The sequence below is a fragment of the Chlamydotis macqueenii genome, chromosome 10 (assembly GCF_036417535.1).
Source record: "Chlamydotis macqueenii isolate bChlMac1 chromosome 10, bChlMac1.mat, whole genome shotgun sequence".
NCBI lineage: Eukaryota > Metazoa > Chordata > Aves > Otidiformes > Otididae > Chlamydotis > Chlamydotis macqueenii.
The window spans coordinates 10,062,784-10,081,680 of NC_141565.1; the positions used below are offsets into that span (position 1 = coordinate 10,062,784).

The window sequence follows — 18,897 nt, forward strand, 5'->3', positions numbered from 1 at the left end:
AGTCATATAATTAAGGAAGAGTGAGAACATTTCTGATCTGGCCGCTGTTTGGAATGTGGAAACGGCTGCTGGAAAAGGCAGTGTTCCTTTTTGTTTAACTGTTGGAATTTACAAAACAAATTTATGGAACAAGAAAACGATAGAGACTTTAATTGCTGTAGTTTCCTCCAAGTGTCTTTTCCATCAATAAATTTTGAGTGCATTCAGGATTTGTTTTAACTTTCTATAAGTCAGAATCTGGCAAAAGGGGAAGGGGAAAAGCTGTCACAGATAGGTAGAACTGCTTTTTTTCCCCATGAGGTTAGCAACTTCATTAGCAATTAATAACAGTTCCCTGGACACTTCTATTTAGATAGGCTGTTTCTGACTACTTATTGCAAAGGTAAAAATCAGATAAATGTTAAACAAATGGAAAGAAACAATAAATATCACTGGAAAGTCAGTAGTCTTGTTCTTGTCAACTTCCTTTATAGCTTCCTAGTAACTACAAGACTGATCCGTGGGGTCTTAATAAAAAGTGTTTTCAGTTGACTATTTGCTGAATGGTGGTAGTCTATGTAACACACTTTGAAAACCAACAACTGTCTGTTGATTTTAGGAACCATTGTTTTATGTTACAATAGCCAAATATTTTATTTTAAATACATGATTCAGATTATTTTATGTGGATCTTATGAAGGTGAAGAAAAAACAGGGTTTTAATTGTTTATCTGGCTTCACCTGAGTATTCTGAAAATAGTCACCTGAATAACTTGAGGAATTCTGAAAAATTCTGAAAGTGAACTACTGTGAGACCTGGAGAAACACAGCATTCTCATAAAGTTGCTTCCACAGGCCAGGCACATACAGATAAGGGATCAGTTAAGACCACAGCCTATGTGTGGCTCTGTATAATCTCTGTTACCGAAACAAAAGTGTACAGGCAGATGTATAAGCAGAACTCTGTTAATATCTTAATGTTTGTAAATATTAATTTAATCTTGAGCTTTGCTTTTATTTTGACTTTATTGACATTTTATTTTATAGAGCCTGAAATTGCAAAATGTTCGTTCACACAACATCGTATTTTTTAAGGATTTGGAAATGGTCATTTTTCCCAAAAACTTAAACCATGGGTTAGACTTCTTTTCTTGGGCCAAACTGAAGGAGGAGAAATTTTCATGTGCTTTGGGAATGATTTGTACAGATTGTGCTAATTTTTTAAACAATTTTAAGTCAACCAGTAGAGTTGATACTAAGGAAAACCTCATTGTGTATGTATGAAACAAAGTGGTGTTAATTAAGGACCTTTGTTGTAGCATGGAAAACAATCTGATCACAGATGAAAATTTTCCATGAGCTAGAATAAGTGAATGACAGTTTTCAAACTGTTGATTTTTCTTTTTTTTTCTTTTTTTTCTTTTTTTTTTTTTTTTTGGGACCCTGTTGTAATTAATGATAGAATTGTTTAGACTTCGCTGAGAACAGTTAGTCCAGTGCTGAGTGCTTCTGGAAATTGCTCTAATACTTCTTTAATTGCAGCCTTTTACATTGGTTCTCCAACCAAGTTTTAGTGTTGAGTTTGCTTCTTGAGGGAACTAATTCGAAGCCTGATGATATTTAGTAGTTCCTTTATTTATAAATTAAGCAATCCTGCGCACTAAGGAACTTTTTTTCAAAATTAGAGTTAGCACAAAAATGATATTTGCTTGGAACTAAAAGACATTTAAAGACATTTTCAGTTTGTATGAGACTGAAAAGCTGTTTTCTTCTGCTTATATTTCTTGGCTTTTGATTTAGAAGCATATGGAAATTCCCCTATTGCATTTGAGTAGGAAAGATGTGCCTTTGCTAAACTGATTATTTTGTCCCTTGAGTTCCTCTTCTCCTTTGAAGCAGTATTATCTTTTATGATGTTTGCTTTCATTGATTGGAAAATACTGTCCCCCAGAATGTTCATTTAGGGTGTTTATTGTTGGATTTGGGACACTGCTTCTTCATCAAGCATGATTTGAGCATAATTTGTCAGCTTCCTCGTCCATTTCTTCTGAACAGCCTCATTAAGGAGAATTGAAAGTCTAATTGCCCCAAGTCTTTATCCATGAGAAGCTAAGAACAAAACATATTCAGTAAAGAGAAACGGGGATTTGGAACTCAAACTATAAAATAAAGTATTTGGGTGAAATAGGTAGTCCTCTTTGTTCTTTCTGCTCTCATAATTTTGTTCTGGAAAAGTCTAAAAGCACATGTGTGCCCTCAGCTGTACTCGATCCCCACAATTAATTACTGAGAGAAGAAGAAAAACACAGCCTCTTTTCTTAGAGGGATACAGTGTGAGTACTTTACATGATTTGATAAACAATTTTTTTAAATGCAGAAAACAACAAACTATTTTTTATAGTTACTTTATTGGTGACGTATGCAGTCAAATATGGATGTCAAAAGTATAATGCTGAACTAAATTATAGCTTGTATTTATTTTTTTTGTTTGTTTTTAGTGAAAGGTCCAGACAACCAAAGTAATTTATCTTTAGGGGTTTTTATTCTGAGCAGTGTGCCTTTATCATAACTCCACATGGGCTGTAGTGGTAGATGTTTATTAACCAGTCAGCTGTGTAACACACCTACCCGATTGTTCTCCCTCTCCTGTGATGTACAACTGGGCTTTTTTCACTGATTTCCCTCCTTTATCTTTCTTACCTAACTGGCTTTATATAAAGTTTTAGCCCTCTACCTGTATAGTTTATAAATGCTGTTTGTGCTTATTGAAAGGTCTGTTTCCACACAGACACTGCTTAAGGAAAACTTAGTGAATGAGAGTTTCCTGGATCCAGTTCCTGGCGTTGCAGATGCCTGCTGGCTGGAGCGTTGTCTTCCTCTTTGTTGCCACATCTGGTTTCTAGTGGGTGCCCATTAGAGGACACTGCTGTTAGTTACAAGTACTTATTTTTCCCTCTTTTAAATCCCCCAAAACTTCAACTTTAAAAATACTTAATTTGTCTGTGACTGCAAGTCATCTCTTACAAGCCCAAGAGGTATTTAATATGCATTTTAGTTAATATAAAACTTGTAGGGAAGAGCAAATGTTTTTATTTAGAGTTTAATAACATGCATAGGTATCTCTTTGTGTTAAAGGTATACCTAATATTTTAAGACATACTTAAAAAAAATTTAAGGGCAAAATCTAGCTTAGTATTCACTAAGCCACTGAATGAAATAAGGGAGGGTAGACTTTTCTTCATTTTCTTAAATTTATTTTAGAAAATTTCCCTAAATTTTTCCTTTCCTTGTAGTTATGGCCCACAGAGGGAGAGGGGGAAGCCAAGCCTTGCACAGTAGCAAGCCAGTTGGCAGCAGCAAACAACCCCGTAGGAGCTCTGCAGAATCTCTTGCAGCTGCCTTGGCAGTACCCACCCCTCGGTACAAGGCTGGGTCTGTGCGTGTCCTGGTACGCTGCCTGCCAGCGCTGGGACACGTGTTAGGAGCAGGACTGCGGGAGGGTGGGCTTGGGAGGCAGGGGACATAGGATCGTTGCTGGTAAGTGTGTGCTGGAAGAGAAGGTTCGAGAAGTTTCTTTTTAAAAACAGACAAGTGTAAACACAGTCCAGGATTGACTTACGCTGCTTGTTCCTTCATTTTCATCAGTCCGGGAGGCTGTGTCAATCTAGATAGTGTTTTTATAAACTCTCTAATTTTTGTTTGTTGTTTTTTGTTTTCTACTGCATGTTGTATATCGTGAATGCTTTGAAGCTTGTGTATGTTTTCCTCCTTTTAAAAGTATATTAATATTTTTGCTAATATTTACCTAATCCAATTTTGATTTTCCTTTCACTTTTAGTGATTTGAATTTAAAAATTGCCAATCATCACATGGCAGTGCAAATTAAAATGATGTACAAATTAATGATTTAAAGAAAATGTTCTTTTGTCAGATGAATTGCATGGTGCACAATCAGAGACTGAGGCTAAGCAAGAAATTCAGCAACTGCACAAGGAGCTGATTGAAGCCCAAGAGCTAGCTAGGACAAGTAGACAAAAATGCTTTGAACTTCAAGGTGAGACCCAGCTCAACTTGGTTGTTTAGGGTGTCTGTTAAAACTGTATTTATCAGGTAGTCTTAAAAGGGAGTCCAGTTTTGCTGACTGTTAGATAAATTTGTTTCATAGTATTCACATCTGCTGCACAGAATGTCATTTTTTCTGGACTCTATATACAGTCCGATTGAGCGCTGACGTTTTGGTTCAATATAAACCAGCATTTTTTATTAGTGGAATATGTACTTGAACTCCATGTATTTCATCCTTATAAAATATATACATCTACAGATATTGATTAATCCTTGTTTCAGTCAGATAAGGCACATAATTTAATGTATTCAGTGGTCGTTCTTTGTTGAGATTGCCTATCAGATATGTAGCTGTGCCATTATCCTCAGCAGAACTGAGGGTTGGTAAAATGCAGTTTAATTGCGTGTTGTTCAGTGTTCTTTATGGGATGTATTAACAGCTTTTTTTTCCCCTCCTTGCACACCAGTTTGCAGTTAGCACACATGGAGTTTTTGGATCAGGCAATAGATTATATTAATTTCAAATTAATTGTAATACTACCACAATAATGGAATGATGTCTTTATTTATTAAACTACTGTTTTTATTAAACTACTTACACAGTTACTAGCTTTGATAACTTACTGAAATAGTTTGGTTTTTTTTTTTAATCTTTTCAGTTAAGGGGAAGTTGTAACTAAAATTAATTACAACTGAAATACTTCTTACTAACAAAAACTTTTGGGCACATTTTCACTTTCATTTGTAGCACTATTGGAAGAAGAGAGAAAAGCATATCGAGTGCAAGTTGAAGAATCTAACAAGCAAATAAATGTTCTGCAAGGTAGGAAATATTTTTTTTTTCACCTCACTCTTTTAAGGATCATATATAGCTTTGTTTGTTTCTGCGGCACCATAAGCACTGATAAAGGAAAATGTGAATTGAGTGTATGTTAAAAACCTGATTTATTTCACCATATCTTTGAATTTTATTGTGAAATGTTTCCTGTTAATTCCTACTATTCTGGTCATAACTTAGAAGATGCAAAAGACCTAATCTGTAATGAATGTCTCTTCTCCTTCCTCTCCCTCCAGTCTTTTTCAGCTTTGAATGATCTTACTGTGACTATTTTATCTTCAGAGCACTCAAAGTTTAGTCTCTTTTGTGCCCTCAATCTCTTCACTTCATTGGTAGAATCCTCTTAAATAAAGTTTTAATCGCTCCAGATCTGCATCCATCAGAGCATGCAGTAAAATTTCTGCAATAGAGAAAGACACTGTCTGTGCTTTTTGAAAAAACAGTATGGCCAATCATGCTTTTTCAGCCTAAAATAATTACAGCAAAATGTAAAATCTGTATCAAATATTCTGTATCGTGTTGTCGGCCTGAGCAAGCATTAGTTTGAACATCTACTCAGCCATTGATTGTTATGAAACTTGTAGGAGCTTCATCCCTTAGTATCTTTGTCAGCGTATCATTTGGTTTGGGTCGAAAAATGTTGGAAGGCAGATGCGCAGACAGGCAGAGGGACTAACAATCCTCACTTCCTTAGGAAATCAAAATAGCTTTAGCAATTTTTTTTTTTTTTATGGGCAGTAGTTTGTTGTGGAATGTGGTACTTGTCATACACTGGTTACACTGAGAAGCTTATATAATAGCACTGTTTTATATGAATGTTAGCAAAGAATATTTACGTTTTTTGCCATTGCTCCTGTAAGAAAGAGGAGCTTACGAAATACTCATTTTCAGAACAAGAGGAGCAATTTTTAATCTTGTCCTGCTAGTAGTGAAATTTTTCCAAGTCAAAAATGCTATAGCAAAAGCTATAAATTAAGATTTGGTAGTTATTTCTATGCAGGAAAAAAAAATAATAATTACAAGAAATCTATGAAGTTTACTTGCGTTCCCCATGCTGTCCTTTTTCCCCTTTACTTCTGAAACATTTCATTTTAAATGTGTAATTCTGACCCTCTACATATCTTATAATAGTTTTTCAAGTGATGTTGAGAACTTGGCACTTTTCTTCTCAGAGCGGTTCTTCAGTAATTTAGTAATTGCATTTTCCTATGTTAAAAATCAATGAAATACGTGTGCACTCTGGTATGTGTTCTTTAAAAAGCAAAACAAAGACACTGGGAAAATTAAACGCTTTGCTTGCATCAGTCAAGGTTTTTAACTATAATTGTGTTCTTCTTTCTTTCATACTTCCCTTTCCTCTGTACTGTACTTTTTTTTTTTTCCCCCCAACTGTTTGCACTGGATTCTATTTGCATGTGTGTTTGTGAAAAGTAGTTTGTTCAGAGCTGTGTTTAATAATGAAACAGCTTTGAATGGGAATAATTTATAAGGTTTGTTTTATGCAGAAATGTGAAATAACCTAGCATGTATGTGACTGCTACACATTTACAGTAAAGTGTAAATGCTAAAGGACAACTTATAGCTCAGTATATTCAGTGCAGCTGCCCCTTTCAATTCGACATTAATCTTGTGCTTTGAAAAATGCTTTTTGCAAAGAGGAAAGGTAATTATTATTTCCTTTACCACATGATGAGACTGGGGTAGAAATTGGACTCTATGCCTCAAATATTTATAGATATCATAAGTTACCTGCTGAACAGGCAAACATTTGCAGTCTAACTTTGCAACTGTTTGGCTTGTCACGGAAGCTTTCCTGCTTTTGCTCTTGTCCCCGAACCTCACAGTGTCCTTGTTCCATAATACTTACTTTGCTTGCAGTGAAGTTTGATCTGAACCTTGGTTTCAGATTTTGAAGAGTTGATTTAGTATCCCACACATAGCACAATCCCATCTGAGAAAGCTTCATCCAACCATAATTCTTGTTTCTTTTGACTCTGTAATACCTGACCCTACATACATGTCTCTTTAAGGGTACAGCATTTGACACGTTTAATATCATTTTCAATTGCATTGGGATTCTTTAGTCCTGTTAAACACCAGAAGTTGAGAAAGGGAGTTATGTTTTTTAGATTTTCCTGTAAATACAATTTTAAAAAATATTAACATTAATGTATGCTTTCCAGCTCAGTTGCGAAAGTTACAAGAAGATATTGAGAATCTTTGTGAGGAAAAGGAGAATGAAATATCAAGCACTCGAAATGAATTAGTCAGTGCTCAAAATGAGATTCTGTCACTTCAGCAAGTAGCAGAAAAGACAGCATCGGAAAGAGATACAGATATTTCTGCGTTGCAAGACGAGCTGCAAACAGTGCGAGCAGAACTCGAACGGTGGCGGAAAGATGCCTCGGATTATGAAAAAGAAATTGTCAGTCTGCAAGCCAGTTTTCAGCTCAGATGCCAGCAGTGTGAGGAACAGCAGAAGGAAGAGGCTACTCGTTTGAAAGGTACTTGTTTAAAAGGGACTTGTTTGTCCCAGACCAGGGCTGACAGTAGCATCCTTCACGACGTGATGAATGTCAGTCATTCAAATCACTGTTTATCTGTCTCTCTGTAGTCATTTACTGTGTCTCTCTGTATATACACGTGTGTGTATTTATATCTGTGAGCCAAGGCTTGTAGTGTTACAAAAGCTGTTTTGCACACTTCATTAAATAGTAATTGTCAATTATGCTTAAATTAGCTTAGGTAGCCTTTGCTATCAAAAGTAGACCAAGTATAATTCCACTTATAAAAGATGGAAAACTTGTATTCTTTGAGGGATTGATCCTGCAACAGATTTCCGAAAGGACTTGTGTAACTTCTGTATATTTTAAGCCCATAAATGGGTAGCTTCTAACCTTTTTATTTTTCTAGCAAAACTTTACTTGAGACAAATAACTATTTTATGGCTTAATAAAACTGTTCATACCATCTCATTTTTGACACAAAAATGTTAAAACAAATTTAAAATTCAAGCTTTATTCTGGACGCGTGAGGTAGAGATACACAAATATGTTGTGCTGAGCCAGCATAGGGCTTCTTTTAGGCTCATTTCTTTGCATTTCACTTTACTTGTAATGCACCCACATCTCATGAGGGTTAGTTGAGATCTGCTGCTTCAGGTCTTGGAGAATCTGCTCATAGAGTTCAGAAGCTCATGCTGAAACTTTGTCCATGCCACAGAGAAACTGGCATATGTAAAATATGCTTTACATTCTGAATTGGTTAATCTTTGTGAAGTTCTCAGAGAAGCCTTTTTCTGGTTCAGACTCCAGTGTCTGTCACTTTGTTACTAAGATGTATCTAGCATTGATTTTTATCTGTTTTACTAGGGACTCATTTATTTCAAAGGTCTCATTTTCATCCTTTAGTTATTGCTTTGAACTTAAACATTTAAACATTTAGTTATTGCTTTAAACATTCTGTTTCTTTTAGCAGAGGCATGGTATCTAGTGATTCTAGTTGTTTGCTGTTTTTGAAACTGGGAAATTTTTTTTCTTGAAATACACTTTTCTGTCACTAGAGTAGACCCATAAACAGACTGTTTTCTACTCCTTTGTGCCTTAGAAAAACCCCACTAGTTTCCATTAAAAAAGCACACTAGCTTGCATAAAAAAAAAAACAACGTGGCTCACAAACCTCGTAACAGTAGAAGATGTTGTAATGTTTTATAGGTGCTTCTGAGAGAATTCACATGACATGATTATAATCAAGTGTATTTGAGATTTACTACTGATACCAATTTTTCCTCCATTTATTAGCTGGTGATACTTGGAGCAGTCATGAAATAATTTTACTCAATTCAATTAATTTTTATTTGTTGCAGGTGAACTTGAAAAGTTGAAGGCAGAGTGGAGTGCTCTGGAAGCTGAATGTGTTACACTAAGGAAGGAAAATACTTTGCTTACATCTGAACTTCAGCGACAGGAGGAGGAGCTTTCTAGGTAAGGAGACAATGAATTTGTCTAGGAAGGTAAAATAGTAACTGAAGAGGTTTTTTTGTTGTTTTTTCTTCCCCAAAGTGGTACTAAATGCCTGATGATGTTTCAATAAATGTATTGAAGTCTTATTTATATCACAGTATTGGGCTGAGCACACTTTCATGCCAAATTGTTACACTGAGCTATTTTTTCTGTTTTGCAAACGCTTCTCTATCACTTGTCAGTCATGTTATATGCTCATAAGGTAACCTGACTTACTCTGCTTTTAATAAGGACTTGGAAATGTGCATTGTGGAAGTATTTAGGTTTAACACTTATCCTTCTACTTAAAAGACAGTAAACCACATAGATTTCCTAACCTAAAATTTTCTCAACATTCAGTGTGTCTCATGGAAGTCTGTCACATCATAAATAGTAACGATGGGCAGAAACAGTGTTCTGTATCATCTTTTACTTAACAGAATAATACAGATCTTTTTATTGCAAGCTCTATACCTATTGGGAGGGATTTTAGGGTGTAGGAGTACTTTATTCTACTGTACATCTTTTGCTGTTTGAGCACATGACATTGCTAAAGGCTATCTAAATCTTCTGCCTAGAAGTAACTTCCCCTCTTATCCCTTCATCAGCCATTGTTATCTTGTTTTTCAGTTTCAGATATTGGAATTTCATTCACAAAGTAAATATGGGACAGTGATTTTTTTTTTTATTTTGTTTTTGTTTTTGTTTTTTTTTTAAATTGTGGGTCAGAATTTTAGCATCATGCTTAGATATCTCTGGTTTTTTGTTTGTTTGGTTTGGTTTTGGTTTTGTTTTTTTTTCTTCTGGCTTCCTCACGGTTGTAAAACCTAGTTGAAAAATTTGAAATTTTCAACAGTAAAACATCTCTAGAAGTAATGTGTTATTTTACAGGAATCAAACCTTTCTTTTTTGTTCCATCATGCCCTGATTTCCACTTGTTTGGGTTTTTTCCATATGGAAGGTCACATGAGCAAATACGGGATTTGCATAATGGCAATATGTGAGATCTCTGTTATTTTTCTTTGTCTTGCACAGGCACAAACTAATACTAATTGGTTAAGTTATTACTCTGAAGTTTAATTTAGGCTTAATTTAAAGCTTTCTATGACTATTACACAATTGTACTAAACACTTTAAGAATATACTAGCTTTTAGCTTATGCAACTGGAGTAAGCAAAGAAGTGTGTGTGCAAATAAGTGAAATACTTCTCAAAGCCTTGGACAGGCTACTTCTGATTACAAATTTGTTTCAAAATACTTTGGAGTATATAATAAATACTTAGAAAATAAAACATGAAATAAACTAAAATTTATGAATGATACATTAGTAAAATTCTAGTTATGATTAATTGTACAGACTAAGCACATACATTTAAAAGCAAAACTGTGACCAGCCTTTTGTATCGGTACTTTGTATAGGGAGTCCATGGTGATCTGCACTTCTGCGATTGCTCTAAGCTAATATTTCCGTAATAAATAAAAATAATGTGTGAAGCTTTGGAGGATGAAAGGTACTTTAAAAAAATCTTGTTTGTTTAAATTTAAAACACATGAAGAATCAATTGGATTTTGTTTTTCAGCTCTCAGAAGCAGAGTTTAGCGCTAACCAGCGATATAAGTGTTCTTGAAATGTCTCGAAAGGAACTTGAAAATCAGATGGGATCTTTGAGAGAAAAACATCAGCGGGATGCAGCTAGTCTAAAAAGCCAACTCAGTGAAGCTGAGAGTCAAGCAAAAGATGTTCAGAAAGAGGTAACACAAAATGTTATTTCTGTTTTGAGATAATATAATGCCTAATGACTTTGATTTTTAAGCCAAAAGAAAAGGAAGAATGTAAGATTTCTAGTAATGAAGTTTTCTCATACTTCTATTGTGAGTACTTTTATGGTAGTTAACAATATGTCAACTGGGAATTAAATAAAAAAAGATTTCAGATAAAATGACTTGCATGTCTTTGGGGAACTTCTTCAAGTTTACTTTTGTGCATTACCTCAGTGAATTTACTTTTAAGCTGTTCAGACAGGTACACTCTTATTCAGAGTCTTCCTGAACATCATGATACAGAGTTTCATTAGCTATTGTGGGTCAAAATTAATTTCTTTTTAGTCAGTATGATCTTCCTAGTTAGATTTAAATTATTTTATTTGGCAATGGAACCACATGTTCTTTACAGAAGTCTCCTTTCATCTTACTGCATCACTAGGCTGCTCAATATGATTAGCAAGTGCCTAAGGAAAAGATAGCATTTAGAGCATGTATTTCATCTGCTTAGCCTCTAAAGATGGGCTGGAAGAAGGTCATGGTCTCCAACAATTACTTGCTTTCTCTTATGAGCATTTTGAGTTAAGTTTTGCCCAGTCACTGCTTTTAGTTTCTTTTGCAGTCCTTTGCTTTGCTTTGTCATTAATTCATCCATGTCACATTCCTTACCGCATTCAGAATTTCAAAAACCCGGTCTTGTTAGTCTGTGTTTTTGTAATCAGATATATGTGTAAAGATGCTTAATCTTTTAAATTTGTGGTAAATGCCAGTGCTGAGAGTCGTTGGTTCTGACCTTACTAGTTCCTGTCATGAGGACTACTAGAAAGCTTGAGATCTACAGAAAAAAATTAGTGTGAGTTTGAAAGAGGAGAAGCTGCCTGTACTGTAGGAAAATGAGACGCATTCACCCAGTATTGTCTGTACTTGACCCACGCTGAGGATTATGGCATGATAGTAATACGGCATAATATTTTTTAATGCCTTTCTTGCTCTTATGTTTGAGTTTGCTGTGTGGGAAGAGTGTTTGATGTACTTTGTACAGAATATTGATTTTTGTACTTATTTGACTGTGTAGGTATTTAAGCTACAGCCTAGATGTAAGACCACTATTTAAATGTAAAGAACCCTTGTTCCCTTGTTTCTTGTTTTGTCTTCATAGTTTTTACAGTCTTTTCCAAATGATAACAAGTAGTTGTTTGGGGTGAGAGATGAATTAAGGCCTTGCAGTTACTTCATATTTCCTTTTTTTTTTTTTTTTTTTTTTTTTTTTTTTTTGTTATCCTAGCCCCTCAAAGTCAGGGACAAAAGTCTTAATTTAGGGGAAAAAAAATATCTAACCTAAGATTTATCTACCCTGTTTTTATGAAAAGAGAGTTTACTGACAGGATAGGAAGCTGTATGCTAATCAAGTATAAGCATGTGTTGGGTGTCCAGGGGTCCGCAGACTGTTTTCTCTTTGTCTTTAGTATGAAAGAACACAGACTGTGCTCTCGGAGCTGAAGGCAAAGTATGAGATGGCTGAACAAGAAAACCAGTCACTCACAGAAGAGCTCAAACAATGTAAAGAGAACCTGAAGCTGCTACAAGAAAAAGGAAACAACGTAAGTCTGTATAAAATGTGTGAGGAAGTCAGGTTATGACACTGGCAATTCTGTGTAAGTGTCAAATAGAAAAGAATGGACTTTAAAAAAAAAAAAAAAGCTGTGTACTGTATTATAAACAAAATTCCCGTGCAAATTTGCAGGTCATTACACTGTTACAGTTATACATGCAAGTTAAGTTTACAGTTTTGTGACAGTTTTAGATATGGCTTTAGATATCTGGTCTGTTGAAAACATCTGGCTTAAATACTAGTGAACCAGAACAAAGTGAAACTTTTTAATTTCAGAGAATGATACATGGGTAAAAGCTGAGAAACCTGTATCCAAGTGAATTAAGCAATCTTTTTCAAGATGTTTTTATTTTATTAGTGTTTATTACAACGGATGTTCCCTCCTTGCTCTTGCTTATGCTTCTTAACAGTGGTTATCCCTGATCGACTCATGCTTTAAACAGTGCAGTTGAACTGTCCTTTCTACTCGCTAATGAAAATATTATTTTCCGTTGCAATTAATTTAAGAAGTTGTATCATTAGAATTGAGTTTACAGCTATGGACAACTTTTTTTATACTGCGACATCTGAAATCCTCCAAACCTTAAGTGTGTGGCAGACACGTTATAAGATGGTCATTTTAGATACCTTTCTACCCTGGAATGGCTGCTTTATCGTCTTCCTGTACTGCCCCTAAGATCACTGTAGCCTGAACAATTCCTGTAGTGGACAGTTCAAACCAGGAGGATAATGAATGCTCTGTAATAACCTTGTAGAAAACTGTTTCTCTGACTATGAAGAAAGTTTTACAGGTCCTATGCTCTAAAATCAACTGACTGCTAGATGCCCAAAGTTTGTATGAGTACTCTTGCCATAGCCAGTTACTGAAGGTAAACCTCTAACATAGTGGGGCTGTCAAAGATGTGAAGAATTCAAAGCTTTTCTCACTTTTCTCAGCCGTATTTTCAGGAATATGATATTACAATTCTCTTGGAACCTGCTTAGAATTCTTCTGCAATGTTCAGGTAATACTGGGTTACTAAAGTAGGCAGTTACTAAAGTCAAACAAACATCCCAAAAAAACTCCATTCTAATAGAAGGATCACACTGAGTAAATAATTGTGAATATGAGATTTTCTGCTCTGTTAAAAACATGAACCTCAGGATTAAAATGATCAGTGGAAAAAGGGGGGATAGTAGAGGGAAGAAATACTATGAAGGGAATTGGCACACCTGATGAAAGTGGAAAAGCTTGCAAGGTAAGGGAAACTTTAGGAAGAATTTGAGGTGAGTATTTAAATGAAATCGGGAACCACAGCAGAGGAGGAGTTATGACAGTTGAAACCTGGAGGTCAAGATATGATGAAGAGCATCCAACCATACAAGGACTTGCAGGACAAGCTTACTGTTCAGGCAAGCATTACTTGCAATCAGTAATGTAAAAGATATCTATCTTGGGGATTATAGGAAGCATCATGGATACTGGGCTGAGATCCAAGGTCAAATTTTTAAAGTACCGTTGTCCACTTATGCTGGAATCATTATATGCTGCTTCATTTCTGAGGACAGTGTCCCACAAGGTGACTTCCCACTATGGGATTTGTTCCTTTTTGCGGCCCATCTGTATCTGAGTTTGTATATCTTCATATTCTAATACAGGATGCACATTTTTGATAAAGCACCTAGTTAAATGTTTCTCAACGATAAGATTTGTTATACACTGATAGGTTTGTGAGGGGAAGAACTTAATCGTTTGGAGGCAATTTCATTTAATATGGTGGATATTTATCATCTGTTTCATTTGCCAAGATGACACAGCCATGAATGTGTATAACTTTACAAAAAAAAACCCAAACCTAAAACAACAAACAAACAAACAAAACAAAATATGGAATTGTTCAGTGACCTAACAAGTGTTAGATAAGACAAGGCTTCCGTACTCCATTTGGAATATCATATAACTATTAAGTTTTTTATACTGAAGTTTTACTTTAAAAAAAAGAAGCAGTGTTGTGTTCTGAAATGCTTAGCAGTGCGGTGTACCTACTTGTGCTTGCATGCTTGTAGTCACTGATTGTTTCCTGATGCGCTTTATATGACAGATTTGTTTATGTGAATGGTTTGAGAACATTAGCTGCTCTGGTTGACTTAAACTTCTGGCACTTTTTTGAACACTGCTGTGATTATTTCTACCAACATGCGCTCTCTGGGAAGGTGGCACTCTGATTTGTGGCACCAATGACACAAAAATAATCCTGCATGAAAATGACTTGAATAATTAAGCATCATTTGTCTATTAAATATTTGCCTTGATTAAAACAAATTTGAATTGAATGGCAGAGACTAGAATACCTTCTAAGATTCTTGTGTTTTGAACCATATTGGAGGTTCTATGATTAAGTAACTTCTACATATTCGTAACAGAATGAGATTTTATTTATGAATTACAATGTTTTAGAAAGCCTTCAGACATGAATTTATTATTTATTTGACTGAACAAAATCAAGGTGGCTTCAGCACAAAAAAAGTTCTTAAGAAAATACTTAGCATGGTTTGAATTTAACCTCTGTGTGTCTGTGTGTGTGCACGAATATATAGGCTAGGTTAGGAAGACATGTCTTCCAAGGACAGCTTAAAAAGAAATTAGGTCCATTTTTGCCTTTAATTTATCATATTAAGGATAGAGGCTATCCATCCAGAATGTGAAGTAAAGTAGTTTACAGTTAATTTAATGTAGCTGAGAAAATGTGTAGATAGTTCTAATGAGGCCATAAGCTATGAACCCTGCCATCTTACCAGCTGGTAATTTGGTCCAGCTGCAGCATTTGATCAATTTTCAGAATTGCATTTGGTCACAAGGCTGATGACCTCCAGAGATGCTGATCTTTGTGGTATCTCTGATAGAAGTGTACTTCCCTGCTTTATAGTAACTTAGTGTTCGTTGTACAGTTGTGTTACAATCTCATGGAAAAGTTGGAACTGCTGGGTTCATCTGCAGACATAGTTGTAATTGATTCACTAATGGAGGAAAAAAGATTGTTTTTCCTGGAGGCTGGTGATGGAAAATGGGAAAGGTTAACTTGCAAGGAATGAAGAAGTAGCTGAGAAGTTCAGTGTCTGGTATGAGTCTTTCTGCCTTAAGAAATCCAGATGGGATTTCCTATCACTTAAAAAAACTAAAACCAACTATAATTAAGATACAGGCAAATCAGCTTAAGACTTGTATTAGTTTTAAGTGCTAAATTCCAAGTTGTGACAAGAGGTTTCTTAGCACATTTTCTGCTTACTTCCCTTTATTTTTAAACATCCCTGTTCATTTGAGTAGAATGGTGTACTAACTTTGTATACCAGATTAGATAATGCTGTATTGTGTTAGATGTCTTTAATACATTTCAATTAAAACAAAACTCACTGACTTATTTTCCCCTCTCTAAATCATCTTTACCTGATTGATTTATAGCACAAAGTGATTTTTAATATCCCTTCCCTTCTTTAGCCTTCCATATTACAACCCGTCCCAGCCGTATTCATCGGCCTAATCCTGGCTTTCCTGTATTGGTGTTACGGCCCATTGTGGTAGCGAAAGGTACAAGCACTACTGTTCAGTCGATGTATGTTTGTCCCTCTCACCTGTGTGTGCCATCTCTGTATAAAATAGTGCATGGTGAAATGCTCACAGGTATTTCTTTACCTGAAGCAAACCCTTCATTTAATATGCCATTCTGTTGATACTGACGAGCTGAGCAATCAACTAATCATTTAACATCTGTGTGATTTCTTTAATTCTAACAATGAATTTTGTTCTAACTGGTTCTGAATGTGCCTCTTCTAACTTGGTCTCAGTTTGTCTTAAGCAAATGCACAACTTTTTGCACAATGCTGCAATGCTAGGGCATGTAAGAGAGCTTAATTGCTTAATTAACTATGGAAAATGAAGAGTTTGCCTCTAAACAATAATAAAAATCAACAAGCTTTGGTTCCTATTTATGGACTAAGAAATTCCTTTCTGGCTCTAAACACTTAAATTTTTCTCACTGTTGCTATGAAGAAGACGGAAAAAAAAAGACGAGAAATAGGTGGTTGGTTTGTATTCTGAACTCTCAGCTTGCATTTCCTCTAACGTCTCTCACTGTGTCCTCCTCTTAAAATGCTATTGTTGTCATGAAATGTTATGACAGTCCGTTAGAAATGATGTTGTTAGGATCTGCCGCAAACTAACTTCATAGAACTGGATTTAATCATTCAAAAGTTAAGTTAAAGATGTCAGTACTGCATAAACTTGTGTCTAGCAATTACTTGGCACCAGCAATGTTTTAGACACCTTAAGCCCTCACTTGTTTAATAGCAGATTTCTTTGAGGTGCGTACGGTAATGAAGCTGGAAATACGGAACTGCCAACAGTTCTCCTGATGATCCTCAGTCATGAAGAGTTGTGGAGTTCCCTTTGCTAGAGAAACACGGTTTACTGTGATGCTGGAAGTCAGGACTAGCCTGCAGTAGGGCTCAGGGGTAACATTTTAGTGATGCCTATCAACAGGTACTCAGGACTTTCAGGAACCACGGTGTAAACTGATCAGTATGAATTAGAACAAATATGATATTGATTTTTTTTTTCTCTCCACACAGAGACAATGGCCTTGGATGCCTGTGATGGCAGCTTTGGTTGCTGTAACAGCCGTGGTGCTGTACCCAGGCCTAACCAGAGCTTCTCCATGAGAACTGTTGTTGAATCCATACACCGTCCTCCCTTTAGAAGCTGGCAACATTCATATACTGAGGGAAAACAGATTAATTCTCTTCCTTTTTACCTCTTAATACAGCACAGCTCTGCGTGAGAACAGCAGTAGGGTCATTTGCTTTAAACTGTATAAAATGTATCTGTCTATAACGAGGGAATAAAATTGTGATTCATCATACTGTGAGCAATATTTTTGCTTACAATTTCATGCAAGTTTTAAATTAGTATGTTGGGATTCTGAATACTATAATGGTGGCCTAAAGTAGGCTTTTTGGTACCAAATTATTTATAATGGCTAGGGTTGTGGACACTTACTTTAGAATCTGATTGCCAGATTTAAAAGAAAAACACATTTCTGATTTGGACACCCAAGCCAAGTAACTTTGCAGATACTTGGAAAAGAGATACAGTGTGCTCAGTGCCTTTCAGTACGACCTTTTTTTTTTTTTTTTTTTTTTTTTTTTTTTTTTTTTTTTTTTAAAAAAAAACAAACCAACAAACTAGTATACCATTTTACTTGCTGTTAGTCACTGAGCTGTTGGGAACAAGACTTAAGAATACCACACCTTTTGAAGGAAGTATATTTTTCTTTGATAAGGATTGCTTTATTAATGATTTTTGGGAATAAACACAATTCATATCCAGCCTTAAAGAGATAGAGATATTGATGGTGAAGACCAGCCTAGAGTATTTAGTGTGCGCGTGTGCGAGTGTAAGCATGTGTGTGTTCTTGAGTGAACTAAGGTATTTCTGGGAGCAAGTACTCGGTCATTTGATGGACATAGTGCAGTGATTCAACTTACGTTAACTTCAGTTTGAATGTAATTTATTAAATTTCATATATTTAAAGAGATGCATTCTTTAAAAGTATGAATACTTTCTCACATATCACATGTATCAATTTATTTTTTCAGTCATTTGATACTTCCTGACTTGAGCTGGAGAAGCTCTTTAGATAAGATTTGTTGACGTAACTTTATTAAGAGAACTGCTACAGTACGTCTGTGATTAGCTGAAAAAACATCTAAGATACATAAAATACTACAAAATTGGAATCATATACCTGGTGAAGTATTGTCAGGTGAAGATGATTTTAGTTTGGTAGTAAAATTTTGTGCATCCTCATCACGTGGCTGTAAGTAAGATGCAGTGGTCCCCATTACAAAGTTTATTTTCCTTATCTAAGTACTATAACTATTGCTATTTGCTGACTTTTGGTGGGAATCACTGTAGTTAGTGCTGAATTAAATGTAGACTATAGTTGTCTTGTTCAGCTCAACAGTTCTGTCAAAAAAGTTTATTAAAGACTTAAATAATATGCTAAAGAATGGTAAAGTAAAATGGCTCTGCTAAAGGAAACTTCAAAATAGGGAGGTAATCTCAGCAATTCAATTGGCTTTAAACAATGTTATGGCAATCGACAGATAGTTTAAATATTTAAATAGAAATTTAGCCTATAATTTACTGTGTGAGGTTTTAAGGGTCATTGTCCTTTAATTAAAGATTCTATCTTAAGTTACATGGGATTTGCTAATGGGAGGATTGCTAGTTGGAAAATATAGTCCACAAGTGACTTGTAGAAAATAAATATTGTCATTTAGTTTACTCATTTCATCCTTTTCAGTTGCAGGAAGCCACCCACCCACAGAACACTCGTATGCCAGTGGTACTTAGTACCTCTTGTATATAGGTTATTGCAAATATTGTTCTGAAATGCTTAACTTCAGAATTACATTTTTTAAAGTAAATAATTGTTTTAAATCTATTTTGTAAAGATATAAAAATACAATAGAATTTCTGGAGTACAGATTAAACTATTTGCACTAACACACGTGATGTGCATGATTTAATAAAATAACTTTACTCTCCCTATGCATGTTTGAGTTGAATGTCATTTGAAAACAGAAGATTCATGCTAAGTTTC

General features: G+C 35.2%; 1 protein-coding gene across 25 annotated transcripts in view; it reads left to right on the forward strand.

Annotated features, from left to right (window-relative positions):
* Positions 1 to 17,420, forward strand: part of SLMAP (sarcolemma associated protein) — an 82,898-nt gene extending 65,478 nt beyond the window's left edge. For 19 of the 25 annotated variants that reach the window (XM_086755891.1, XM_086755898.1, XM_086755901.1 and 16 more), the window contains 7 exons: positions 3,911 to 4,033; positions 4,793 to 4,867; positions 7,066 to 7,386; positions 8,748 to 8,865; positions 10,464 to 10,635; positions 12,111 to 12,245; positions 16,862 to 17,420. In XM_086755891.1, coding sequence (XP_086612017.1) covers positions 3,911 to 4,033; positions 4,793 to 4,867; positions 7,066 to 7,386; positions 8,748 to 8,865; positions 10,464 to 10,635; positions 12,111 to 12,245; positions 16,862 to 16,951 — 1,034 coding nt within the window. In that variant the 3' untranslated portion in view covers positions 16,952 to 17,420. Of the gene's footprint in view, positions 1 to 3,910; positions 4,034 to 4,792; positions 4,868 to 7,065; positions 7,387 to 8,747; positions 8,866 to 10,463; positions 10,636 to 12,110; positions 12,246 to 15,731; positions 15,822 to 16,861 lie in introns of all 25 variants that reach the window. The other 6 variants (XM_086755892.1, XM_086755894.1, XM_086755903.1 and 3 more) reach the window with 1 other exon arrangement.
* Positions 17,421 to 18,897: the final 1,477 nt, after the last annotated feature.